Here is a 27,500-nt window from a genome sequence, read left to right on the forward strand (position 1 = left end):
TAAGTTGCTTGCATCATGACCAAGACTTGCTGCCGTTTCAGTCAGAATATAGGTGGCACTTCTGTCTGTTGTTTTGGTCCTATCAATGCTGCTGCAAGTCCTGGTGTTACAACAGCTTTAATTTTACTGGCTTTTTGTGGCACTGGCATAACAAATTCTTCATCTGGACTTTCTGTGTTCTCTTCACTCTGGTTGGAGACAGTGTCAGGTAGTGAGACATTAGATGGTCCAGGCTCCTCCAGTTTCTCTTTGTATTTTGCTTCTGCAGCTTTCCTTTTTTCTGCTCTTTGTTCTTTGGCAGTTTGTATTTTATCTATGCCTGCCATGCATCCTCTACCTTTCTCTCGCTGAGCAAGTAGGAACTGTTATCTTCAAACTTTATCATTGTTAGGACATCCTGATGTGCCATGTCAAACAAGTCCTCCAAAGATTCACAAAACACTGTTTCATCTTTCTTCTGCTTGTCTGTATTGCAGTTCTTGGTCTTTTTCAATGTTTTCCATTTTCCGAACACCTTTTCTAACTTTGTGATCAGATGCTGCTTTGCCCTCAGTGGGATTCTAGCTCTCTCCCAAAAAGGAATTGCCATGTCTATAGAGGTCACAGCAGCATCATGGACAGTTTTCTTCAAATCAGTGTGTTTGAAGAAAAATACCTTGAGTATTTGCTCATTTGAGGGCAATTTGTTTCCCTTTATTTCAGTCGGTGGAACCAATAAGGTATACAAATGTTCTACTTCTAGTAGCTGACATGTTTTACTGAAGTTTCCAGTTGATGGTTAAGCATGTTAAGTCAGCAAGTGTCTCTTTTTACATTTATCTCATGTTAAATTCACCATCACCAAAGATCTGAAAGAAAAGAAGCTGTGAAATGAAGCAAAATTTTCAGCTTGTAGCCTAAAATAACATTTTTGAAAGTATGTTGTTTGTGAGAAATATTTAAACCCAGGTATAGTTTTAAATTGAATATAAAATTATACTTTAGTTACACTCAGGTTGTTAACTTCTATCCTCTTTATAAGTGATGTGATTAGATACTGGATAATGGATAGCCTATTGCACGGGCACTCGGGCAGCGATAACTGATATATTTACAACCTTCAGCTATGATGTGCTACCTCTAAATATTAATGTATGACAAAAATATTTGGCAGGCTTTTTTTTCCCAAAGCATCATAAAATGAAGGGGTGAGAGTAATGAATTTCCAACTTTTATTTTTTTGAACCATCCTAATATATATATATATATATATATATATATATATTACAAAGTGCCAGGTTAATGGGGATAGTGAACAGCAGTTATTGCACACTTGTTTTCCAACACAGTGGATATTGCACAGATAATAAAGTGTATATTGCACATGTGGATCAAAGAGATATATATGTGTGTCGCCCCCTGCAGTGTGAGTGGAGTGAACTGCACCAAACAAAATTCATCATCTCGCAACTGGAGCGAGTTTGACTGGTAAGCATATTTGTAATTAGTGCTGATGACGTCGTCCTATCAACAAGAATAAAGAAGCGGTACAGTTTGTAGCGGCAGCATACCCAACACGGGAACACTGATCGGAAATGTTACGCAACGCAATCAATGCAACTTCACTTAAGTGGCGCATTGCAGAATGTTGATATTGAGTTTTGCAGGTACAGCTTCATTTATTACAATGTAACATTATGGATTACATGTCACCATAATATGTATGTAGTCCCTATGCAGGCTAATCGACAGTGACCTAGTGGAGATAAAGTATGTAATATATGGCTGCAAAAAAAGAGAAATCCACAAGTGTACAAGAACCCGGGGCGATGCCATGTCTCCTACTCGGAAAGCTATTGATCTAATTGCTGGCTGGTGACACTGGCTAAGCTCTGGCTCCAAATGAATAAGGAGGCTGACAGAATGAGCTCAGGCAGGAGATGGGCCACTTCTTGCTCCAGGCAGCAGACTTGTAGGCGCAAATCACAGCGCAGGCAGGCAAGCAGCCACAATAAGCCCCAGGATGTCTTTGGAAGAAAAAAAAACACATCTCAACAGTAAATTTCCATTTGGCTTTGTGAATATTACTTTTCTTGCACAATGGAAGTACAGTGGCAGCTGTGCAACTCCTCAATTGTTCAGCTGTAAACAGTGTAATGAAATTTAATCAAGTGGCATAGGTTGCGTTTATGGATCGTGTTGAAGAAAATTGTGTTTGGGGGAAAATAATTGAATGTATTTGCCCATTTTTGTGGTGTTTTTGAAGCGTTTTTGGCAGTTCCACTTCCTATTCTCAGGTTTTATTTCACTCTTCAGGAAACTGATCATCTGGGTGGAGAGGCCACTACCACTCTGGGCGCTGCAGGTCGGCACACAATCTTTATATCTCATCATGTTTTCACACATGCTCCATGCACAAGCACAAATGCAAGTGGACATACGAGCGTGCACAGTTTCCGCAAACACCACAGTTTGATAATACTGCCAAGGAGTGAAAGTCACTCATATCCGTTGGTTGGCTAGTTGGTTCGCACCAGAAAACACATCAACTAATTTATGCTGTGTTTACACATAATTATCAGGAACCATTACGCATGATCAACAATAATGTTCTGCGCTGTTGCGTGCTGTTCCACGCTATTGCATGTAACAGCGCATCGTTCTGTCACGTTGTGAATGAGGGAAATTGTCTCCATACACACATACCCATATTCATTCTACAGTCAGCTGCTGAACAATTCAGATCACTCCAGTTTGCTCCTCAAAATCTAGATTAATCCACAGCAGAAGAACTTTGTGATTGCATGCTTAGTTGGGCTCTGTGCCATGGAGTGGCGCAGAAAGGAGGAGGAGACTGGGAGAGCCAGATGTGTGGCTCCACGTGACTCTCGTCTCGCTCATTTTCCCAAACATCAAACACAGCAGCAGCAGCAGGTGGAACACCTGTAGGAGCACGCTGATGAGCATTGGAACGACTTTTAGCTGACTTGGCATCACTGTCCTTCTTTGGTATACTGCAGCAATGAAACTGCATGCGGTGCAGCAGGATTTAATTGTGTGCACGTCAGAGAAAAACGCTGTCACACTCTATTAAGGATCACCACTAATCAAGATGAATCAACACGCTCAGTTGCGACCTCCATGACATGAGGCGAAATGAGGGTGGTGCATGACATTCATGGAAGATTTTTTGACAGCCAAAAATATGCTCCACGAAAATCAAGAATATCACGCACCAACACACACTATTAAGAAACCTATTCAGATGTGTTAAGTCACATTAAGAATGTCAGGAATGTGCCAAGAATGATGCAAATAGGACATTCGTAACGCGTTCTGCCTATGTGTAAATGCAGCATTGCACGACACTTGGTAAAGGTGCCAAGAAAGAAACCTTTAAATTTTGGTGCAGAATGACTTGATGTTTTTCATTTTATGTCGACATTGTAAAATTACATTTTTGTCACCACAAAATTAATATGGTTAATGGAATCAGGATACCTAACATATGTAAGAAATATGGTATAGTTTGACTCTTCTGAGAATCCCTTCAAATGGAGGTTAAAAAAATGCTACCAATAGGTAGCACGATATACCAACATAGATGTCATCTACAACCCCTGGCACAAATTATGGAATCACCGGCCTCGGAGGATGTTCATTCAGTTGTTTAATTTTATAGAAAAAAAGCAGATCACAGACATGACACAAAATTAAAGTAATTTCAAATGGCAACTTTCTGGCTTTAAGAAACACTATAAGAAATCAGGAAAAAAAATTTGTGGCAGTCAGTAATGGTTACTTTTTTAGACCAAGCAGAGGGAAAAAAATATGGACTCACTCAATTCTGAGGAATAAATTATGGAATCACCCTGCCCACAATAAAAGGCCACTCTGAAAGGTACAGTTTTATCACACAGCACAATGCCACAGATGTTGCAAGATTTGAGGGAGCGTGCAATTGGCATGCTGACAGCAGGAATGTCAACCAGAGCTGTTGCTCGTGTATTGAATGTTCATTTCTCTACCATAAGCCGTCTCCAAAGGCGTTTCAGAGAATTTGGCAGTACATCCAACCAGCCTCACAACCGCAGACCACGTGTAACCACACCAGCCCAGGACCTCCACATCCAGCATGTTCACCTCCAAGATCGTCTGAGACCAGCCACTCGGGCAGCTGCTGAAACAATCGGTTTGCATAACCAAAGAATTTCTGCACAAACTGTCAGAAACCGTCTCAGGGAAGCTCATCTGCATGCTCGTCGTCCTCATCGGGGTCTCGACCTGACTCCAGTTTGTCGTCGTAACCGACTTGAGTGGGCATATGCTCACATTTGCTGGCGTTTGGCACATTGGAGAGGTGTTCTCTTCATGGATGAATCCCGGTTCACACTGTCCAGGGCAGATGGCAGACAGCGTGTGTGGCATCGTGTGGGTGAGCGGCTTTCTGATGTCAATGTTGTGGATGGAGTGGCCCATGGTGGCGGTGGGGTTATGGTATGGGCAGGCGTCTGTTATGGACGAAGAACACAGGTGCATTTTATTGATGGCATTTTGAATGCACAGATACCGTGACGAGATCCTGAGGCCCATTGTTGTGCCATACATCCAAGAACATCACCTCATGTTGCAGCAGGATAATGCACGGCCCCATGTTGCAAGGATCTGTACACAATTCTTGGAAGCTGAAAATGTCCCAGTTCTTGCATGGCCGGCATACTCACCAGACGTCACCCATTGAGCATGTTTGGGATGCTCTGGACCGGCGTATACGACAGCGTGTACCAGTTCCTGCCAATATCCAGCAACTTCGCACAGCCATTGAAGAGGAGTGGACCAACATTCCACAGGCCACAATTGACAACCTGATCAACTCTATGCGAAGGAGATGTGTTACACTGCATGAGGCAAATGGTGGTCACACCAGATACTGACTGGTATCCCCCCCCCAATAAAACAAAACTGCACCTTTCAGAGTGGCCTTTTATTGTGGGCAGTCTAAGGCACACCTGTGCACTAATCATGGTGTCTAATCAGCATCTTGATATGGCACAGCTGTGAGGTGGGATGGATTATCTCAGCAAAGGAGAAGTGCTCACTATCACAGATTTAGACTGGTTTGTGAACAATATTTGAGGGAAATGGTGATATTGTGTATGTGGAAAAAGTTTTAGATCTTTGAGTTCATCTCATACAAAATGGGAGCAAAACCAAAAGTGTTGCGTTTATATTTTTGTTGAGTGTATGTGGTTTATAGATAAATATATAAAAGTTGGGCAGAGTTTCCTAAAACCAACCATGACGTCATATTTCGGTCATGACGACATCAACTCCGCGAAACTACCCACTGTTTGAGAGAGAAAGAGAAAGACCTCTTTTTTGAGTCTATGCTTTTTCTTCAGGAGCTGCCCTTTCTACTTTCTCCACTTCCAAAGAAATCCAGCTAATCAAACCCGTTTTTTCCAATTATCGGATTACTGAAGTGCGGTCATGTAAACATGGCCATTGACTGATTGATGCAAGTAGTTCTAGACTTCCTGCACAATCCCAAAGAAATACTTCTGATCCTGAGTTTGCTGGCAGTATGCAACAGATGGCAGATCACATGTTCCCAGTGTTGTTTCAATGAGAAGACGACAGAAAATTCCATCTCTCACCACTGTGAGGGTGAAGTCACACACTATGACAGTATGTTCTATAGAAAGATGAAAAAATGCATCCAGTGACCTTAACCTTCAATGTCCTGTCTCTAACGCCAATATGCGTCAGTGCTAATCAGCCCATAACATATTTTTACCATGAAATGTGCAGACAGTGAGAGATGGACTGACAGGAAATGATGAAATACCCCTGCACCCTTGCAATATAAGTTGGTAGTTAATATTATCTTGGTGAAGATATGCTCTTTGCTTAGTTCCCCTCTAGTTTACATTGCATCCTTTCAGGTCATGAAGTCACAGTGTGATAATACACTCCAACAGACACAGAAGATCATTTCGTCTTCACTTAAAACCTGCTTCTTATGAAGCTCAGTTGTCAGCACACCCACTGATTCCACCCACGTCCTCCGCTTCCATCGCTGCAATTCCTAATTTCTCTCTGCCTGACTTCCTTTCTGCCTCTCTGTCTTTTTACAGGTGCTGGTGGCATTCATCAGCTTTTCAGAGACTATGCTGTTAGTGTATCTCAGCTACAAGGTAGGTTCGTCACAGCTCCCCCCACCCCCCGACATCCAGTTGGAAGCATTTTGTGACATCTGAAACAGCTGATAAATGTCCCGTGAGGTTATTTCATCCTGTGTGCTTTCTCCTCAAAATTGAAATTTCCATTTTCTGTCTGACGCCGCTGATGTGCTTTCGCCAACCCGCCCTGTGTTTTCAAACATCACAAAGGCTTTCAGGGAGGCCACTCCACCTCCTTTGTTGCAGTAGGTCATCTCCTTTGATGTACACTACGAGCATATGAAAGGCTCGCACAACAGATTAGTCCAGGGGCTCGAGGCCTTAGCATTTAAAGATGACTGATTCCTGTGGACGTACGCGGTGCCTGCCCACCTACACTCCTCACGATCAGGCTGGCCATATGTACGCACATAAAACCAGCAGCTGTGGCTGACATTTTAACTGAACAGCAGAATTTATTGCAAACTGAGTAATGCTGCTTTTCCTTCAAAAGACACGATGGACTTCTATAAGCTGCATACATCTCCCATCTACCGTCTGGTGCAGAAGCCAGTCACTGCGTCACTGTGCGCTCTCAGTAACTGAACCTTTTCTGTGGTAATCCCTTAACGTCCGTTTGACAGGCGACTTTTGTGACCCCACTGCTGTGTGTGTATGTGTGTGTGTGTGTGGTTTGTGTTTCCAGGGCAACGTTTGGGAGCAAGTATTACGTGTCCCCTTCATTCTGGAAATGATCAGCGCTGTTCCCTTCATGATCACTGTGAGTGGAAGGACACGCATCACTGAGCACAGACAGCATGGGGAGTCTCTCAGGCAGCTCTGTGTTTTGGCTGTGAAATGGCACCCCCAACCTCCCATTCCCCCTGGGATGCACTTAACACATTTAATAACTGTTACAATAAAATGGCGAGGGCATTACAGCAAACAGTATTTTCTCGTGATTGTGTGAACTGAAGCTGATCTTTTTTTCTTTTTTGTGACAGGTGATATTACCGTCCTTCAGAAATCTCTTCATTCCTGTTTTCCTCAACTGCTGGCTGGCCAAACACGCTCTGGAGAACATGATTGTGAGTAAAGTCTTGTATTCATCTCTTTTGTGAGGATGCTAGTGTTCTGCTTCATGTCAGCTTTTTTTTCTTTTTATTTTAAAGGGGTTGTACTTTAAACCTTTACATGAACTTATTATAGGTCATCAGGTGTCTTAAACACACATATTAAGGTTTGGAGAAAAAAATACACTCAAAATATGAAGCACCATTTTTAGATTTTTATGAAAAAAAAGGGTTTTCCTATATCTGTTGCTTTAAACAGAGAGGACTATCTATCTATCTATCTATCTATCTATAGATAGATAGATAGATAGATATACACACACACAGTGGGGTAAAAAAGTATTTATTCAGTCCCTGATTGTGCAAGTTCTCCTACTTAGAAAGATGAGAGAGGTCTGTAATTTTCATCATAGGTACACTTCAACTGTGAGAGACAAAATGAGGAAAAAAAATCCAGGAAATCACATTGTAGGATTTTTAAAGAATTTATTTGTAAACTAGCTGGGATACCAGGCGTTGCCCAGGTTAACCTGTTTAAGATATAATCTACAAAATATTCCAAAGTTTATATTTTGTCATAATTGTAGATATCTTATAAGTATATATGTAGTCCGAATAGGCAAAGGTTTGAACTAAAAACCCAAAATAGGTGGAATTCCCAAACCAAGAGAGAATACTGAATTTTGCTGCATGCAAGAAACAACAATGAAGTTCTTCAGACTTTATATTGCAGATCAAGTATGCTCATAATCATTAATCAGAATTGATGTTATGACCTTTATAATTGTTGATACATTGCAAATCTAGTTTATAAGAATGCTACAAAAATAAAATGGCTTTTAAGCAAATGTTAATTTTGGATTTGAGATGTTGAATATATATTTAAATGTAGCTTTTACTGACCAATAGTTCTGAAGAGCCTCTTGGTAGACAATGTTCCTTGTCCTCCTGTCAGGAAAGTGGATATACAGCTGATTGGGGTTACCAACTCTGGAGCATCTGACTAACTAACTGTGGAAGATCGCAGGTTCTGCCATATTCAGGCCAGCCACATTATCAGCAAAAGGAGTGGTTTCTTTTTGCACACTTTGAAGCATTCCATCTTTAAATGGTGTAAATGTTGCCTTGCATAGTTCTTAAAGTTATGCGTTCATTGGTATATTTAGAGAACAAACAATCTTTTCAATTGTAAAAAAAAGAGGTTTGACCACTAAAAACAGTTTGAGCCATGAAACATCAACATACCAAAACTATTAGATCAACCCCAAAGCTAGTGCACTACTATAATAGGACAGCAGGTCGTGAAGAGCTGATAAATAACAAAATTTAATTTATGATATTTACATCATAATGAGCAGCCTATATACAACGCGCCATTGGAGAACACAGGCTCTATGCCCACTTACTGGCTGATTGAAAGGGTGCTGCCCCATCAGCAGTTAGAACTGCATCACTTTTTCAAATGATCTGCAGAGTGCCATTGTGATACAGAAAACATGCGTTTGCCTGATACATTATGATCAACGCAAGTGATACACATCATGTACACTGTACACCTTTATTTTTAGAAAATGTGCAAATGTTTAGAAATACATGTACAAATTGCAAGAAAAGACAAAGCTTGATATTTTATCCAGTAAACTTTTAAAGTTTAATTTACAGCCTGTGGTTGAAAGCTCTCTGCTAAGAGTGAAAACCTTCATTCCAAGAAGGAATAGGCTGTATTCTGATAAGTATTATATCATAGTGATTGTGTATAAGTTTTATCAAAATTCATGTGGATTGACCCCCACCCCCTCTCAGCCACCAATGCCTGGCATGGGGAGAACCCATCTACATCTCTGAGCTGGCACCTTATCTGCAGGTCTAAATCCTTGTTCCTGGGGACAGCATTATGAAGAGTTTACCCTGTATTTATTTTGAAGTTGATAAACATAACGTAGTATTGGCCATTAGGTACAGAAAAATCTCAATTTGAGGGTGCATATTGCCATAATGATTAAACCAGATTTAAGGACTATTTTTAAGTAGGATGGCATATCTACTCATTCACACATGGTGTCAAATATCATGGGTGTAATATTGGTAGAGGGGAGTATGGGGATAACAAAGCACATGGAAGAAAGTTACTTTGTATTGAATTGTGTATTTATATTCTTACAATCAAAATGTTCAGTATATGATTAGTCAGTAAATGACAGAATACTCACATTTGTTTTTGCTATAAACAGGTCTGAAAACACTAAAGTTTGTAGAGTTGTTCAAATCTTTTCAAGGAGAGTCAAACAGGTTTGTAGCACCTACGTGCAGCATGTGCAGAGAAAGGATGCATTCATATCAAGGGGGATATTTGAATCTGCTTGGATATACAACCAAGCTGGCATGTACACCCACGCTATGTGTGCTAGCCAGCAGCAGATATCCCAGGAGTCTGGGCTCTGTTTATAGCAGTAGGCAGGCTACTGAGCTCCTGCATATATGCATAGGGCCAGCGGCCAGCTATTAAAGCTGAGAGATTTGTGCTGGAGTACAACTGCCACTGAGGTACATACGGTTCAACTGTATGTATCAGATTATTGTTAATATTGTTGTCTTAATATTAATTTTTTTTTGTTTGAAAATAGTACCAGGTTGTAGCCCATGTCATGGTGGTTCAGAATATGTAACTTTGGGGAGTTCACCTTTTGTAGTTTTAGAGCCTATTCTGGACAGACAGAAAGACAAAACTGTATGTATTAGATTATTGTTAATATTGTTGTCTTAATATTAATTTTTTTGTTTGAAAATAGTACCAGGTTGTAGCCCATGTCATGGTGGTTCAGAATATGTAACTTTGGGGAGTTCACCTTTTGTAGTTTTAGATCCTATTCCGGACAGACAGAAAGACAAAAGTAGCCATTTATGTATATACACTCAACAAAAATATAAACGCAACACTTTTGGTTTTGCTCCTATTTTGTATGAGATGAACTCAAAGATCTAAAACGTTTTCCACATACACAATATCACCATTTCCCTCAAATATTGTTCACAAACCAGTCTAAATCTGTGATAGTGAGCACTTCTCCTTTGCTGAGATAATCCATCCCACCTCACAGGTGTGCCATACCAAGATGCTGATTAGACACCATGATTAGTGCACAGGTGTGCCTTAGACTGTCCACAATAAAAGGCCACTCTGAAAGGTGCAGTTTTATCACACAGCACAATGCCACAGATGTCGCAAGATTTGAGGGAGCGTGCAATTGGCATGCTGACAGCAGGAATGTCAACCAGAGCTGTTGCTCGTGTATTGAATGCTCATTTCTCTACCATAAGCCGTCTCCAAAGGCGTTTCAGAGAAATTGGCAGTACATCCAACCAGCCTCACAACCGCAGACCACGTGTAACCACACCAGCCCAGGACCTCCACATCCAGCATGTTCACCTCCAAGATCGTCTGAGACCAGCCACTCGGACAGCTGCTGAAACAATTGGTTTGCATAACCAAAGAATTTCTGCACAAACTGTCAGAAACCGTCTCAGGGAAGCTCATCTGCATGCTCGTCGTCTTCATCGGGGTCTCGACCTGACTCGAGTTCGTCGTCGTAACCGACCTGAGTGGGCAAATGCTCACATTCGCTGGCGTTTGGCACGTTGGAGAGGTGTTCTCTTCACGGATGAATCCTGGTTCACACTGTTCAGGGCAGATGGCAGACAGCATGTGTGGTGTCGTGTGGGTGAGCGGTTTTCTGATGTCAATGTTGTGGATTGAGTGGCCCATGGTGGCAGTGGGGTTATGGTATGGGCAGGCGTCTGTTATGGACGAAGAACACAGGTGCATTTTACTGATGGCATTTATTGACGAGATCCTGAGGCCCATTGTGGTGCCATACATCCAAGAACATCACCTCATGTTGCAGCAGGATAATGCACGGCCCCATGTTGCAAGGATCTGTACACAATTCTTGGAAGCTGAAAATGTCCCAGTTCTTGCATGGCCGGCATACTCACCAGACATGTCACCCATTGAGCATGTTTGGGATGCTCTGGACCGGTGTATACGACAGCATGTACCAGTTCCTGCCAATATCCAGCAACTTCGCACAGCCATTGAAGAGGAGTGGACCAACATTCCACAGGCCACAATTGACAACCTGATCAACTCTATGCGAAGGAGATGTGTTGCACTGCATGAGGCAAATGGTGGTCACACCAGATACTGACTGGTATCCCCCCCAATAAAACAAAACTGCACCTTTCAGAGTGGCCTTTTATTGTGGACATTCTAAGGGACACCTGTGCACTAATCATGGTGTAAAATCAGCATCTTGATATGGCACACCTGTGAGGTGGGATGGATTATCTCAGCAAAGGAGAAGTGCTCACTATCACAGATTTAGACTGGTTTGTGAAGAATATTTGAGGGAAATGGTGATATTGTGTATGTGGAAAAAGTTTTAGATCTTTGAGTTCATCTCATACAAAATGGGAGCAAAACCAAAAGTGTTGCGTTTATATTTTTGTTGAGTGTAGATTATGGTGGAAAATAAGTATTTGGTCAATAACAAAAGTTCAGCTCAGTACTTTGTAACATAATCTTTGTTAGCAATGACAGAGGTCAAACGTTTCCTGTAAGTCTTCACCAGGTTTGCACACACTGTAGCTGGTATTTTGGCCTATTCCTCCATGCAGATCTCCTCTAGAGCAGTGATGTTTTGGGGCTGTCACTGGGCAACATGGACTTTCAACTCCCTCCACAGATTTTCTATGGGGTTCTATTTTGGTTTCATCTGACTACATGATATTCTCCCAATTCTCTTCTGGATCATCCATATGCTGTCTGGCAAACGTCAGACAGACCTGGACATGTACTGGCTTAAGCAGGGGGACACGCCTGGCACTGCAGGATTTGAGTCCCTCTCTGCATAGTGTGTAGCCTTTGTTACTTTGGTCCCAGCTCTCTGCAGGTCCTTCATCAGGTCCCTCCGTGTAGTTCTGGAATTTTTGCTCACCGTTCTCATGGTCATTTTGACCCCACAGGATGGCATCTTGCATGAAGCCCCAGATCAAGGGAGATTATCAATGGTCTTGTATGTCTTCCATTTTCTTACAATTGCTCCCACAGTTGATTTATTCATACCAACCTGCTTGACTATTGTTGATTCACTCTTCCCAGCCTGGTGCACATCTACAATTTTCTTCCTGGTGTCCTTCAACAGCTCTTTGGTCTTGGCCATGGTTGAGTTTGGAGTCTGACTGTTTGAGGCTGTGGATAGGTGTCTTTTATACAGAGAACAAGTTCAAGCAGATGCCATTAATACAGGTAACAGGTGGAGGACAGAAGAGCTTCTCAAAGAAGAAGTTACTGTTGTGAAAGTGTAGGTACACGGACCCACAACAGGGGGCGCAATGAACGGACAATGGAGAAAGGTGAATAACAAGTTTTACTGTTGTGAAATCAGCACAACTGATACAATAATGCACAATTTGGAGGTGTAAGCCGAAATCTGCTGGTGTCCTGTGGGCAGGCCCGAAGGTAGGAGACGTCCGTCCTAGTCGAACCGGAACCACCCAGATTTCCTCTGCCACCGAAACCCAGAAGTACTGGAACCGCCAAGTCCCGAATTCCCAGGTGGCCACTGCCTTCGCTCGTCGGATCCGGTACTGCTGGCGGGAAAGAACACAAACACACAGGTTGGGATGCGACCGCACCCAGTAGATGAGAGGGGCAAGCCGCCTCCACCTCTTGTCACAATAAGCAGGAAGGTGAGTACTTATCCGATCACTCGGCTTTCGGTAGTCAGCTGTCCTGAAAGGTTTAACACGTATTTATAATATTTTACTTACATAAGCAGCAGAGAAGATTACCTTAGGCTCAAGGCGATATCTCGGCACTGAGGTGGAGACGCTGTCCTGCTGATATACTCCGTCCTGAGTGCAGTCAGCTGTGTCCAGTAATGGGTGACAGCTGTCATCCTGACAGCCTTCGTCGGCGGCAGCGCCCTCTGGTGCCTGGAGCCCGCACTCCAGGCAGGGCGCCCTCTGGTGGTGGTGGGCCAGCAGTACCTCCTCTTCAGCGGCCCACACAACAGGACCCCCCCCTCAACGGGCGCCTCCTGGCGCACGACCGGGCTTGTCCGGATGGCGTCGGTAGAAGTCGGCCAGGAGGGCCGGGTCCAGGATGAAGCCCTTCTTCACCCAGGAGCGCTCCTCGGGGCCGTACCCCTCCCAGTCCACCAGGTACTGAAACCCCCGGCCCATTCGACGGACATCGAGGAGCCGGCGCACGGTCCAAGCCGGTTCCCCGTCGATGATCCGGGCAGGAGGTGGTGCCGGACCCGGGGTGCAGAGGGGTGAGGTGTGATGGGGTTTTATCCGGGAGACGTGAAACACTGGGTGAATCCGCAGTGAGGCCGGAAGCTGAAGCCTCACTGCGGCGGGATTGATGACTTTGACGACCTTGAAGGGACCGATGTATCGTTCTTGGAGCTTGGGGGAGTCCACTTGAAGGGGAATGTCCTTGGTGGACAACCACACTTCCTGCCCAGGACGGTACGTGGGGGCCGGGGCCCGCCGCCGGTCTGCATGTGTCTTCGCCCTCGTCCGGGCCTTCAACAAAGCAGAGCGGGCAGCACGCCACACCCGACGGCACTTCCGTAGGTGGGCCTGGACCGAGGGCACACCGACCTCTCCCTCGACCACCGGAAACAAGGGGGGCTGATACCCCAAGCACACCTCAAACGGGGAGAGGCCGGTGGCTGACGACACTTGGCTGTTGTGGGCGTACTCGATCCAGGCCAGGTGGGTACTCCAGGCCGTCGGGTGCGCGGCTGTCACACAGCGTAGTGTCTGCTCCAATTCTTGGTTGGCCCGCTCTGCTTGCCCGTTGGTCTGGGGGTGGTACCCGGACGACAGGCTGACCGAGGCCCCCAGTTCCCGGCAGAAGCTCCTCCAGACATGTGAGGTGAACTGGGGACCGCGATCGGAGACGATGTCTGATGGTATGCCATGCAGACGGACGACGTGGTGGACCAGGAGGTCCGCTGTCTCCTGGGCCGTAGGGAGCTTCGGGAGGGCCACGAAGTGGGCCGCCTTGGAGAAACGGTCCACTATCGTGAAGACGACGGTGTTTCCCTGGGACGGCGGGAGACCCGTGACGAAGTCCAGGCCAATGTGGGACCAGGGGCGATGAGGCACGGGCAGTGGCTGTAGCTGCCCTGAGGTCTTTTGGTGATTGGCCTTGCCCCTGGCGCAGGTGGTACAAGCCTGGACGTAGTCCCGGACGTCGGTCTCCAGGGATGCCCACCAGAAGCGTTGCCGGACGACTGCCACGGTCCTTCGCACCCCTGGGTGACAGGAGAGCTTAGAACCGTGACAGAAGTCTAGGACTGCGGCCCTGGCCTCTGGTGGGACGTATAGTTTGTTCTTTGGTCCGTTTCCGGGGTCCGGGACACGGGTCAGGGCCTCCCGGACGGTCTTCTCCACGTCCCAGGTGAGGGCGGCCACGATAGCGGACTCCGGGATGATGGGATCCGGGGGATCCGACGGTTCCGTTCTGACCTCCTCTTCGTGCACCCGGGACAATGCATCCGATCGCTGGTTCTTGGTCCCGGGGCGGTAGGTTATCCGGAAGTCAAAACGGCCAAAGAACAATGACCAGCGGGCTTGCCTGGGGTTCAGACGCTTAGCGGTCCTGATGTACTCCAGGTTCCGATGGTCAGTGAAAACCGTGAATGGCACGGCTGTTCCCTCCAACAGATGTCTCCACTCTTCGAGGGCCTCTTTCACAGCAAGGAGTTCCCGATTGCCGACGTCATAATTCCGTTCAGCGGGGGTCAACCTGCGAGAAAAATAGGCACACGGGTGAAGGACCTTATCGGTCTTCCCGCTCTGGGAGAGCACCGCTCCTATCCCTGAGTCCGAGGCATCCACTTCAACCACTAACTGGCGGCTAGGATCGGGCTGCACCAGAACTGGTGCAGACGAGAAGCGCCGTTTCAACTCCTTGAACGCGGCCTCGCACCGGTCCGACCAGGTGAAGGGAACTTTTGGAGAGGTCAGGGCTGTCAGGGGGCTAACTACCTGACTGTAGCCCTTAATGAACCTCCTGTAGAAATTAGCGAAGCCGAGGAACTGTTGCAGCTTCCTACGGCTAGTGGGTTGGGGCCAATCTCTCACCGCCGCAACCTTGGCCGGATCCGGGGCGACGGAGTTAGAGGAGATGATAAACCCCAGGAAGGACAAAGAAGTGCGGTGGAACTCACACTTCTCGCCCTTCACAAACAGACGGTTCTCCAACAACCGCTGCAGGACCTGACGGACATGCCGGACATGTGTCTCAGGATCCGGGGAAAAGATGAGTATATCGTCTAGATATACGAAGACAAACCGGTGCAGGAAGTCCCGCAAGACATCGTTTACCAACGCTTGGAAGGTCGCGGGAGCATTAGTGAGACCGAACGGCATGACCAGGTACTCAAAATGACCTAAGGGGGTGTTGAATGCCGTCTTCCATTCGTCTCCCTTCCGAATCCGAACCAAATGATACGCATTCCTAAGATCCAGCTTGGTGAACATCTTGGCTCCATGCAGGGGGGTGAACACCGAATCTAACAAGGGCAACGGGTATCGATTGCGAACCGTGATCTCGTTCAACCCCCTATAATCAATGCATGGACGAAGCCCGCCATCCTTTTTACCCACAAAAAAGAAACCTGCGCCCATCGGTGAGGTGGAATTCCGGATCAACCCGGCAGCTAATGAGTCCCGGATGTAGGTCTCCATGGATTCGCGTTCCGGCCGTGAGAGGTTGTACAGCCTACTGGACGGAAACTCACTGCCTGGAACCAAATCAATGGCACAATCATACGGGCGGTGGGGTGGTAGCGTGAGGGCCAGATCCTTGCTGAACACGTCAGCGAGGTCATGGTACTCCGCTGGCACCGCCTTCAGATTGGGCGGGACTCGGACCTCCTCCTTAGCTTGGGAGCCAGGAGGAACCGAGGAACCGAGACACTCCCGATGGCAGGTTTCGCTCCACTGTACCACTACCCCGGACGGCCAATCAATCCGGGGATTGTGCTTCAGCATCCATGGAAACCCTAAAACCACACGGGAGGTGGCCTGAGTCACGAAGAACTCGATCACCTCCCGGTGGTTACCTGACACCACCAGAGTTACTGGAGGTGTCTTGTGCGTGATTGGTGGGAGTAGGGAGCCGTCTAGTGCCCGAACCTGCACAGGCGAGGTAAGAGCCACCAGAGGGAGCCCTATCTCCCTGGCCCATCTGCTGTCAAGCAGATTCCCCTCAGAGCCCGTGTCCACCAGTGCTGGGGCCTTCAGGGTTGAATCCTCATACAGGATCGTGACTGGGAGTCGTGTAGCAATGTGGGTGTGTCCCACGTGAATGTTTTGGCCCACCCCTGGCCCAGTCTCTAGGGGCGGGCGTTGGAGTTTAACCGCTCGGGGCAGTCGTTTGCCATATGCTCACTCGAGCCACAAACATAACAAGCTCCGTGGGCCCGCCTCCTTTGTGCTTCAGGTGCCCTAAATGTTGCCCTGCTCGTGTCCATAGCTTCGTCAGCAGGGGGAGCCGTAAGCGCACGGAGCGCCGGAACAGAGGAGCGTGGGGACGGCGGAACTCGACCGGACCCGGAAGGGAGAGGGACGACCCGTGCCTGGCCACGCCCCTCGCCTCGCTCCCGGCGACGTTCTTCTAACCGGTTGTCAAGCCGTATGACCAGATCAATGAGCCCATCTAAATCCCGCGGTTCGTCTTTAGCCACCAGGTGCTCTTTTAGGACCAGAGACAATCCATTTACAAAGGCAGCGCGGAGGGCAGTGCTATTCCAGCCGGATCTCGCTGCCGCGATGCGGAAGGCGACTGCATAGGCAGCTGCGCTCCGACGTCCCTGTCGTATGGACAGTAATGCGGTTGAAGCGGACTCTCCTCTGTTGGGATGATCGAACACCGTTCTGAGCTCCCGTACAAACCCGTCGTATGACTGAAGGAGCCGTGAGCTCTGTTCCCAGAGCGCTGTAGCCCAAGCGCGTGCCTCCCCGCGAAGCAGATTTATCACATAAGCTACCCTGCTAGCATCAGCTGCGTACATCACGGGACGCTGAGCGAAGACGAGCGAACATTGCATAAGGAAGTCCGCGCACGTCTCCACACAGCCGTCGTACGGTTCTGGAGGGCTTATGTATGCTTCAGGGGACGGAGGAAGGGACCGTTGAACGACCAGTGGAACGTCATTCTCACACGCAGGGTCCTCGGGAGGGAGAGCCGCAGCGGCGCCCGGAGGGCGCGCTTCCACTTGTGCGGCGAGAGCCTCCACCCTGCGGTTTAGGAGAACGTGCTGCTCGGTCATGAAATCGATCCGAGTGGTGAAAGCGGTGAGGATCCGCTGCAACTCACCGACTACCCCTCCCGAAGCCGCCGCTGCGCCCTGTTCTTCCATTGGCCGTTCAACAGCCGGTTGACGCCCCTCGGGATCCATGACGCTGGCCGAGATATCCTGTTGTGAAAGTGTAGGTACACGGACCCACAACAGGGGGCGCAATGAACGGACAATGGAGAAAGGTGAATAACAAGTTTTACTGTTGTGAAATCAGCACAACTGATACAATAATGCACAATTTGGAGGTGTAAGCCGAAATCTGCTGGTGTCCTGTGGGCAGGCCCGAAGGTAGGAGACGTCCGTCCTAGTCGAACCGGAACCACCCAGATTTCCTCTGCCACCGAAACCCAGAAGTACTGGAACCGCCAAGTCCCGAATTCCCAGGTGGCCACTGCCTTCGCTCGTCGGATCCGGTACTGCTGGCGGGAAAGAACACAAACACACAGGTTGGGATGCGACCGCACCCAGTAGATGAGAGGGGCAAGCCGCCTCCACCTCTTGTCACAATAAGCAGGAAGGTGAGTACTTATCCGATCACTCGGCTTTCGGTAGTCAGCTGTCCTGAAAGGTTTAACACGTATTTATAATATTTTACTTAAATAAGCAGCAGAGAAGATTACCTTAGGCTCAAGGCGATATCTCGGCACTGAGGTGGAGACGCTGTCCTGCTGATATACTCCGTCCTGAGTGCAGTCAGCTGTGTCCAGTAATGGGTGACAGCTGTCATCCTGACAGCCTTCGTCGGCGGCAGCGCCCTCTGGTGCCTGGAGCCCGCACTCCAGGCAGGGCGCCCTCTGGTGGTGGTGGGCCAGCAGTACCTCCTCTTCAGCGGCCCACACAACAGTTACAGGTTTGTGAGAGCCGGAAATCTTGCTTGTTTGTGGGTGACCAAATACTTATTTTCTACCATAATTTACAAATAAATTCTTTAAAAATCCTACAATGTGATTTTCTGGATTTTTTTCTCATTTTGTCTCTCATAGTTGAAGTGTACCTATGATGAAAATTACAGACCTCTCTCATCTTTCTAAGTAGGAGAACTTGCACAATCAGGGACTGACTAAATACTTTTTTACCCCACTGTGTGTTTGTATATATATATATATATATATATAGTGGGCAAAACCTCCATGACATCACCCATCTGAAGAGCTAGTTTGAAATGCCCTCTCCGGGCCAACCCATTCGGTACTTTAACGTTTCCCATAATCCCCCTGGCAGCCCACCTACGCTTCCCAGAATGCACCATGGCACCGGCAGAGTTCCAGAGTCTCACATGTAGCTAATGGCGAGCAAGGATGTGGATGGCATCGATTTAGCAAGTTCACCGGCGATTATGATGATGATGCATTCTCCCAAGTTGTGAGGGTTATCTAGAGGAAGTGTTGTCTTATTGTCCATACTTCACGAGGTGTGTTTACATTGTGCCCTGCACCGCTGTCGCAGACCGAACCTTCCCCTCCCGCTAAAAATTGGTCCGTCCTGCCTTCACTGCGTATACGTCATTTAGGACCACAGCAGCTCGTTTGAGAGTGAGTTTCTACACCCAAAGCGATTAAATGGAATAATGTGATTATTAACTATCAAATGACAAGGTAAAACCTCTTAAATCATTCTAAAGTCAGATTTCAACTGAAACAAGGCCATTTTAAGTAGAAACGAGATGATAATCGGTGAGTCGCTACTGACGCTTTGAAATGACGGCGGCGCAGTGAACGCAGCACCAGCAACTCATGCTGCTGCAGCAGCACTCTGATCGCTTCCTCCGTCTTTTATTATGAAATAATACTGAATTTATGTTTAAATGATTGTTGTACATAAGCTTCAGATACCTGTCACTGAGATAGATGATGACTGAAGTACAATTTTAAGCAGAAACGAGGCGATAATAGGTGAACCGCTGCTGACGCACAGAAATGACACATGCACAGTGCAGGGCAGACCAATTTTTAGGAGGGACCGTTCGGTCAACAACACCGGAACTCTGCTGAAACCGACCTCTTGCGTGAGTTACGGACAGCGAGACGGCGTGAGATTCACAACTGTGAAACAGCGAATACATGGGTAAAGAGGTGGAACATAAGCAAGAATCTCATGACTTGGGTGGTATGAAAGAAGCCCGAACTATTCCCAACCATCTTGTAGTTATCAAACAAGCTAAGGCTAACAAGCTAACTTTTATCTATGTTTTTGAATATTGCATATTTTTGCGGACTGTGTGGTGGTTTTCATATCGGTTGCTTTGGTACAGGTATTAAAAAGCTATGATAGACATATTGCCTTAGTAACTGTGGCACCATCAATGTAACTCTAGTCACCAAGCAAGACTGGAAATAAGAGAAAGTTTAGTAAGTTCAAGCTGACATCAACCCACCGAGTCTGCAGCAGCCAGAAAACTTACATGATAGACACACAAATGGTTTTCCACCCAAACCACTTCCGTCAAAACCTCCACCTCTCACAGAGCAGCTTTCTCCTGATGCGTTTTAGTGCAGAAACAACTCTTTCTTTCTTTCTTTCTTTCTCACTTTCCCTAGAGGTTCGGAGTCCCATCCACCAACAAATGTGTGTGCTTGGCTCAACACAGAGACAATGCAGTGCACACTTACTGATCTGAATGATCTCAACGATGCGGAGATAAGATTATGTCCATTTTTCCCCATGCAAACAGGCCAAATATACATGACCCCTCCATCCCTTCCTGGGGGTCACTTCCATTTTATACCATGGTCAGTGAGAATTCCAGGTCTAACTGGCGTGCATTATTTTCGTGTATACGCACACGTAGTTCGGCGAGTTAAGTCACTGTTATAATCACTCCGCTCTGGTCGTCACATAGCAACGCACAAATCAGTTGGCGCAGATCAGCTGTATTTTGACAGATGAATGACAGAAATGAGATAAAACATGGATTTCCAAGTGAATTTTAATATTGTTGGCCAAAATAAAACGTTTGAGGGATGGAAAGAGGAGGAGAGCAGACGAGAAGAACAGCAAACGCAACGGCTTTGCGTCGTGGTGTTTCTAACCCCGCATCGTGCATTCAAACCGTATAATGCACGGCTTCTCGTTGTTTAATCTTTACTTAGTCCCCTCAAAACTAAAAATACACCTATTGCCACTATATGTATTGAATAATTTTCATAAAATTAGAGCAGCTTTGTAGGTTTGTAGTTTCAAAGAATTTGGAGGGTGACACCTCCAACTACCTCCAGCTTGAGCTCCCTCTCTACCTCATATCTTCTGTGCAAACTACACGATGTCAGATGAATCATACGTAACTAATTGCCCCATGCTTCCTCCAGTTGGGGACTATGGGTGGAATTTCGAGGACAGAGTGTATGTTCCAGTAAGATGTCTTGCTCTTCCCGTAGGGGTAATTGAGCTTGACAAGTGGTGCAGCTGCTCAAAGAATGGTCTGCCTTGTAGTCCTCTCTGCAAATAGCTCAGTGGAGACTGTGGAAAAACTGTAAGGGAGGATAGGATGCTCTGGACAATATGTCTGATGATTAGTAGATAACACTGAACTCCATAAAGTACACTTCACAAAGTGACTGTAATCTAATGTAAAATTGGTCAGCAAATGGCAGAGGCAGGTGTATGCTCAGTTTTGAAGAGGAGGGGGAATTGGAGTCACCCCCCTGCCCACTGAAGAAAGTGAGGGGGGTCTGATATATGCACTAAAAGTATGATAGCTCAACTCAGTATACATAAAAACTTGCAAAGCAAGTCTAATTTTATGAAAATTGGTCAATATATTGGAAAGGTAGAGAAGCTTGAATCTTCGACTGGACTGGGTTGTTTGACGTGAGGACGTTTCGCTTCAAATCACAGAAGCTTCCTCAGCTAAAATTCTTGCTCTGGTAGTCTGACTTCTGTCTTGCAGTCTCTGCCTCACAGCTGAGATGGCCTCAGCAGTGGGGATGCAGGTGAACAACGAAGTCACATCAAATTTGTCTGGGTGTATCTTTAAAACTACTCCCACTGAAAGTACACCTTTTCTGCACTAAAAGGTGGGAGTAGTTTTAAAGATACACCCAGACAAATTAGTGACAACAGGGAAAATTGGGTAAAGAATCTGTCCGACAGGGTTCTTACACAGACAGAAAAGGATGTGCTCACCAAAGGACTAAATTTCTCAGTGACCCCTAAACATATACCGACAGTAGATTACATCACTGCAGTAGAGTCAGCCATTAAACACAACAGTTTGTCAGAGTCAGAAGCTGGGGACCTCCGACTAAGAGTCACAGCAGCGCTTAACAGTGCTAAGCCTCCTCCGTCCAACATCACAGGAGAAGAACAGAAAGCTCTGGCAGCATTGCAGAAGGACCAAAGCATCCTTATCCTGCCAGCAGATAAAGGCAGATGCACGGTGGTCCTGAACACATCGGACTACGAGGCCAAGATCAACAACTTGCTCAATGACTCCAGTACATACGAACGTCTGAAGAGAGACCCCATGAGCGGCTATAAGAAGAAAATCATTAGCTGCCTCCAAAACCTGGAGAAAGAGGGACTCATCGACAGGCAGACATACTACAGACTGTCCCCTGGGGACGCCACTCCATGCATCTATGGACTGCCCAAAATCCATAAACAGGACGTGCCACTCAGGCCTATTGTATGTAGCACAGATTCCATCACATACAATTTGGCCAAGCACCTCAAGTGGATTTTGGCTCCTCTAGTGGGTAACTCAGACCACCATGTGGAGAACACACAAGATTTTGTGAACAAAATCAAGGACCTGCAGATGAAACTATGGTGTCATTTGATGTGACTTCATTGTTCACCTGCATCCCCACCGCTGAGGCCATCTCAGCTGTGAGGCAGAGACTGCTGGAAGATGTGTCTCTACCTGAAAGGACCAAACTCTTGGAGATCTGTCTTAACACCACGTATTTCCTGTTTAGGGGGAATTACTACAGGCAGATCCATGGTTGTGCGATGGGGTCTCCAGTATCCCCCATTGTGGCCAATCTGTACATGGAGCGAGTGGAGAAGACAGCCTTGACGTCGTTCACGGGCATCTCTCCCAGTCACTGGTTCAGATATGTCGATGACACATGGGTTAAAATCAAGCAACAGGAGGTCGAGGACTTTACAGAACACATCAATTCGGTGGACTCCAATATCAAGTTCACACGTGAGGATGCCAGAAACAACCATTTAGCCTTCTTGGACTGTGATGTTACGATTGGAGAGAACAGGCAGCTCCAGACAGAGGTTTACAGAAAACCCACTCACACTGACCAATATCTGCTCTTTGGCTCAAACCACCCCCTTGAACACAAGCTTGGGGTGATCAGGACTCTTCAACACAGAGCCCTACAGATGCCCACAACTGCAGAGGGAAGGGCTAAAGAGCAACAACTTGTACGGAAAGCCCTCACAGTATGTGGGTACCCATGTTGGTCCCTGGACAAAGTGCAGAAGTCCCAGAAAAACAAAGAGACCAGATAGACAGGAGACGGAGACAAGAAGAAGAGGAGTGTCTCTCCCTTATTTAGCAGGAGTAGGGGAAAAACTACAGAGGATCTTCAGACAGCACAAAATCCCAGTTTACTTTAAACCAGTCATCACCTTGAGACAGAAATTAGTTCACCTTAAGGACAGGATCCCTAGTTACAAACAGAGCAATGTAGTGTATCATATCAGATGTCAGGAAAACTGTAATGAACACTACATAGGTGAGACAAAGCAACTTTTACACAAGAGGCTATACCAGCACCGCAGAGAGGTCGCCAGTGGACCTCAGTCTGCAGTTCATCTCCACCTGAAAGACACTAACCACACGTTTGAGGACAATGAAGTTAAAATCTTAGCCAGAGAGAAGAAATGGTTTGAGAGAGGTGTCAAGGAAGCATTCTTTGTAAAACAGTTGAAACCCAGCCTTAACCGCGGAGTGGGTTTCAGACACGCTTTGTCCCCTGTTTACAATGTGGTACTCAGGTTAAAGCAGTTTCAGTCTTTTGTTCATGGTAATGAGTCATTCACGTCATCAGGAGAGAGTCGTCAAGGGAGCCATCAGGGGAGGCTTCCGTCCTGTCATTAGGAGAGTGCTAACTAGAGCACAATAGGTGCTAATTAGAGCTATTGTTTCGTCACTAGCCTATAGCAGTCAGCCTCTTGGTAGGTGGGGTCTGGTTAGGTTAAAAAACTCCAGCTTTTGTTGGCTTCTGGTTTATTCTTCTCTACAAGAGTCAAGACAGACGTCAGACTACCAGAGCAAGAATTTTAGCTGAGGAAGCTTCTGTGATTTGAAGCGAAACATCCTCACGTCAAGCAACCCAGTCCAGTCGAAGATTCAAGCTTCTCTACTATGGAAACCACCTGGACAACTGAGAGCCTACACAGAAATATATTGGAAAAGGTATATTTTTAGTTCTGAGTGGGCTAAAACAACAGTAACCCTTTCCTATGGTTGGGGGGCTCAAGATTTGTTCTGAAAGTACAATCATTCAACTCACTATGCATAAATAACTGGCTTATTTCCTCAGTAATCATGGACTAACTGGACCTAACATCATCAAGCTACAGATCACTGCTAAAAGTGCAAATGCAAAAATTTCACTTGACAGAAATACTGAAGCACAGACTTCATAGCTGATTTGCTAGGACCCCACAGCAAGTTCTATTATTACAGATATTTGAAAAAAAAAATGCTAAAAGACAAACATGGTTCTTCACAACAACTAGCAGGCGGGGCTAGCGGTGTTTGCTAGTGGAGCTGTGTGTCGGGGCTCAGTTCAGCTGCACCACAATAGCTCAGTCAAAGTGACCACGCCCCTAGTTATGCACAAGTTTATTGCTTAAAACATCTTAAACTAAAGAGTTACTTTAAAAATATCATTACATGTATAGTTGTCATGAAGGTGGAAGTATATCTATAGAGACCAAAACTAAGTTTTTTGTTTGTTTGTCTGCACCCAGTGGTGGGCATGTTTAATTCTCCTCAAAAATTGAACATTTTAACATGGGCGTCTGTGGGAACCTGCTCCCTTTTGAAGCCAGCCTAAAGCTGTCATTCAAGGAACTACAAGTTCTTCCCTCTTCTGGGTAGCTTTATTTTTGATGGCTGGAGGTTGGAGCATGATCAGTACTCCTGTAAACTGATCACCTCATTGGAGAGTTTTTACTGATGAGCTCCTCCCCTCAACTTAAAGTCCTCATCATCTGTGAAATCAGTTGCCTCCTGAGGTGGTCAGTGTCATGGAAAACCTGCATCATCTTGGCCCTTCATGCCCTCCCCTTTCCAAGACCTCACTTGTGCGTATTTTGTTGAGATAAATTATAATGTAATTTTCTTCTGTATGAATAAATTGAATTGAGGCTTGATTGAACTGGGGGTGGGCGGGGGGGGGGGGGGGTGACTTTTCCTTTCTTAGATAATAAAGAGGTGATCTTACTTTCTTAAATGTCCAGTTCAAGTGTTACCTGTGCAACAGAAGTCAGACACTGTTAAATAGTTGTACTGCGTTATCTCTGTACATGAAGCTGAAGTGAGTCAGTACTTCAGGGAATACACGATTCATTCTGAGTCAGGCGGTCCAGCTTAGCTTTGTGCTTGACTTGATTCTAATGAAAGTTAAGTTAAGAGAACTCTAAACTTCTGTTGAATAAAATCTCATAGAGATATTAAACATGCACTCAGCATCTATAAAAATGAATGGTGCTGTCTTTTCCAAACATTTTGTCATCTTGCTGTCTTGCTCTGCAGAATGATCTCCACAGAGCCATCCAGCGGACGCACTCGGCCATGTTTAACCAGGTGGTGATACTGATCAGCACTCTGGTCTGTCTCATGTTTACATGGTGGGTACCTGCACAACCAGTAACCGTGAATGGAGGTTAGATCAGAAGAAAAGGGTGGGTCAGTGTGGGAAGATTAGAGTGACAACAAGGCAACAGTGAAAATAGGGAACAGGATAGAAGATAGAGGAAGGGCACTGTGGGAAAAGAACAAGAGCTGAGATATGATCATTTATACTCCATCACACTATAGGCCGAATGCTGGCCGAGTGAAAATTTGACCCATATTCGAGAGGTGTCAAATATGGTTTCCGATATGGTGCTGTCATTCGCGGCCATCAGACAGCATTCTGAGCGCAGTCCAAACAGTCAGGCACAGTCGTGCGGCTGCACCGAACATTTTGATCATGTTCAAAACTTTCAGGTGCAGTCGAAGTGGAAAAATATTGAACAACAGTCGAAGTGCCATCTGACCGCAGTCTGACTGCATTCTAAACAATCAGACGGTGTGAAAATGGTATTTGTGATATTCTCTTTGCATTCGAGGGGACGTTCGGCATATGTCCGTCATGTCGAACCCTGGCTGAATGTCTCGAATGTGCCTGAACGCACCACGAGTGTGGCTTGAGTGCTGCTGGATTAATCCAGCAGGTTCATGCGTGTAAGTGCATTCTTATTGTTCCTACTGCATTCTGGCAGCTGTCCAGGTACTCTTACAGTGTTCCACCTACATTTGTACTGCGTTCGGAGGCTCATGTGCACGGCGTGTTCACGAATCACTCGGGCGGGTCGGATCGCAGTTTGGGCATTCAAACGGCTGTTCTCCGCAATTCTTTTTTCCTCTCAGATGTGGCGCAAATTTAGTTTTTTTTTTTTTTTTTTTTTTTTTTTTTTTGACGTTCCGCCTGATTCGGCTTGGCTCGTGCTCATTCATACTAAGTGTGACGGGGTGTCACTGACCGAACGGTCCCCTCCCTAAAAATTGGTCTGCCCTGCCTTCACTGCACATCAGCCACGGTTCACGGATTATCACCTCGTTTTTGCTTAAAACTGCACTCCAGTCATCATCTGTCTCAGCGATAGATATCTGAAGCTTTTGTACAACAATCATTTCCACATAAATTCAGTATTATTTCATCATAAAAGACGGAGGAAGCAATCAGAGCACCGCAGCTACACGGGCTGTTAGCTGATGCATTCACTGCGCATCAGTTATTTCAAAGCGTCACCGAGTATCGCCTCTTTTCTGCGTAAAACTGACTTTAGAATGATTTAAGAGGTTTTACCTTGTCATCTGATGGTTAATAATCCCATTAATCCATTTGATCACTTTGGGTGAAGGCACACTTTCTCAGAAAACCTGTTGATTCTCCAAAATGACGCATGGAGGCAGTGGAGGACCAATTTTTAGGGGGGACCATTCGGTCTGCGACAGTGGCCCTTACGGGTTTTGTTGTCATTGTAGTTGTTGTTGCTGCTACTGCTATTTTAGAGTGCAGTATTTAATAAAAAGGGGTAGCAGCGTAATTTTTTTTTTGTGTGTGGCTAACCTCATTGAAAATGTATTTTTTGGAGTTGTCCTTTCCAGCCTGCAAAATCTGTTGAAGTCGAGTTGTTGTTGTCCATTCGAATGCTCGCGTTTGATTCGGGGTCGCCACAGCAGATACAGCCAGATCCGCATCGGTATTTGGCACAGGTTTTACACCGGCTGAGTATTTAAATAAATCATGCAACATGATTTTAAAAAGTTTGTAGCAAGCATTTTCCTGCTAAGTCCACCAGGATGTAAAGTCCCATTGGAGGACTTAACTCATTTTTGATAAGCATGACTGTGATAGTTGCTGCCAGTAGGAGGCACTGTGTGGTAAACAGAAGACAATGTTCCACACCTGCGTGAATTTGTTACGTCAAAGGAATATGTTATCATCAGGCTACACTGATTGTCAAGGCACATGATTCTTAATTTACTGGAGAAAATTCAACAAAACGTGACGCCATTGAGAGTCAATATTAATATTAATTATCATCATTGTTATTAATAATCATTATTATTATTGTTTTGCTGTCCCAACTGGCCAAAACATTTAAGGTGAACCCCTGGCAATAATTATGGAATCACCGGCCTCGTAGGATGTTCATTCAGTTGTTTA

At 46.0% G+C, this 27,500-nt stretch overlaps 1 protein-coding gene across 3 annotated transcripts in view; it reads left to right on the forward strand.

The window, feature by feature from the left end:
• LOC117527701 (potassium channel subfamily T member 2) overlaps positions 1-27,500 on the forward strand; it is a 166,170-nt gene that overhangs the window by 45,269 nt on the left and 93,401 nt on the right. For all 3 annotated transcript variants that reach the window (XM_034190159.1, XM_034190160.1, XM_034190161.1), the window contains exons 4-9: positions 1,405-1,467; positions 2,296-2,344; positions 6,117-6,176; positions 6,847-6,921; positions 7,145-7,228; positions 25,319-25,413. In XM_034190159.1, the coding sequence (XP_034046050.1) occupies positions 1,405-1,467; positions 2,296-2,344; positions 6,117-6,176; positions 6,847-6,921; positions 7,145-7,228; positions 25,319-25,413 (426 nt within the window). The remainder of the gene's footprint in view (positions 1-1,404; positions 1,468-2,295; positions 2,345-6,116; positions 6,177-6,846; positions 6,922-7,144; positions 7,229-25,318; positions 25,414-27,500) is intronic.

This window comes from Thalassophryne amazonica, chromosome 16, assembly GCF_902500255.1.
Source record: "Thalassophryne amazonica chromosome 16, fThaAma1.1, whole genome shotgun sequence".
NCBI lineage: Eukaryota > Metazoa > Chordata > Actinopteri > Batrachoidiformes > Batrachoididae > Thalassophryne > Thalassophryne amazonica.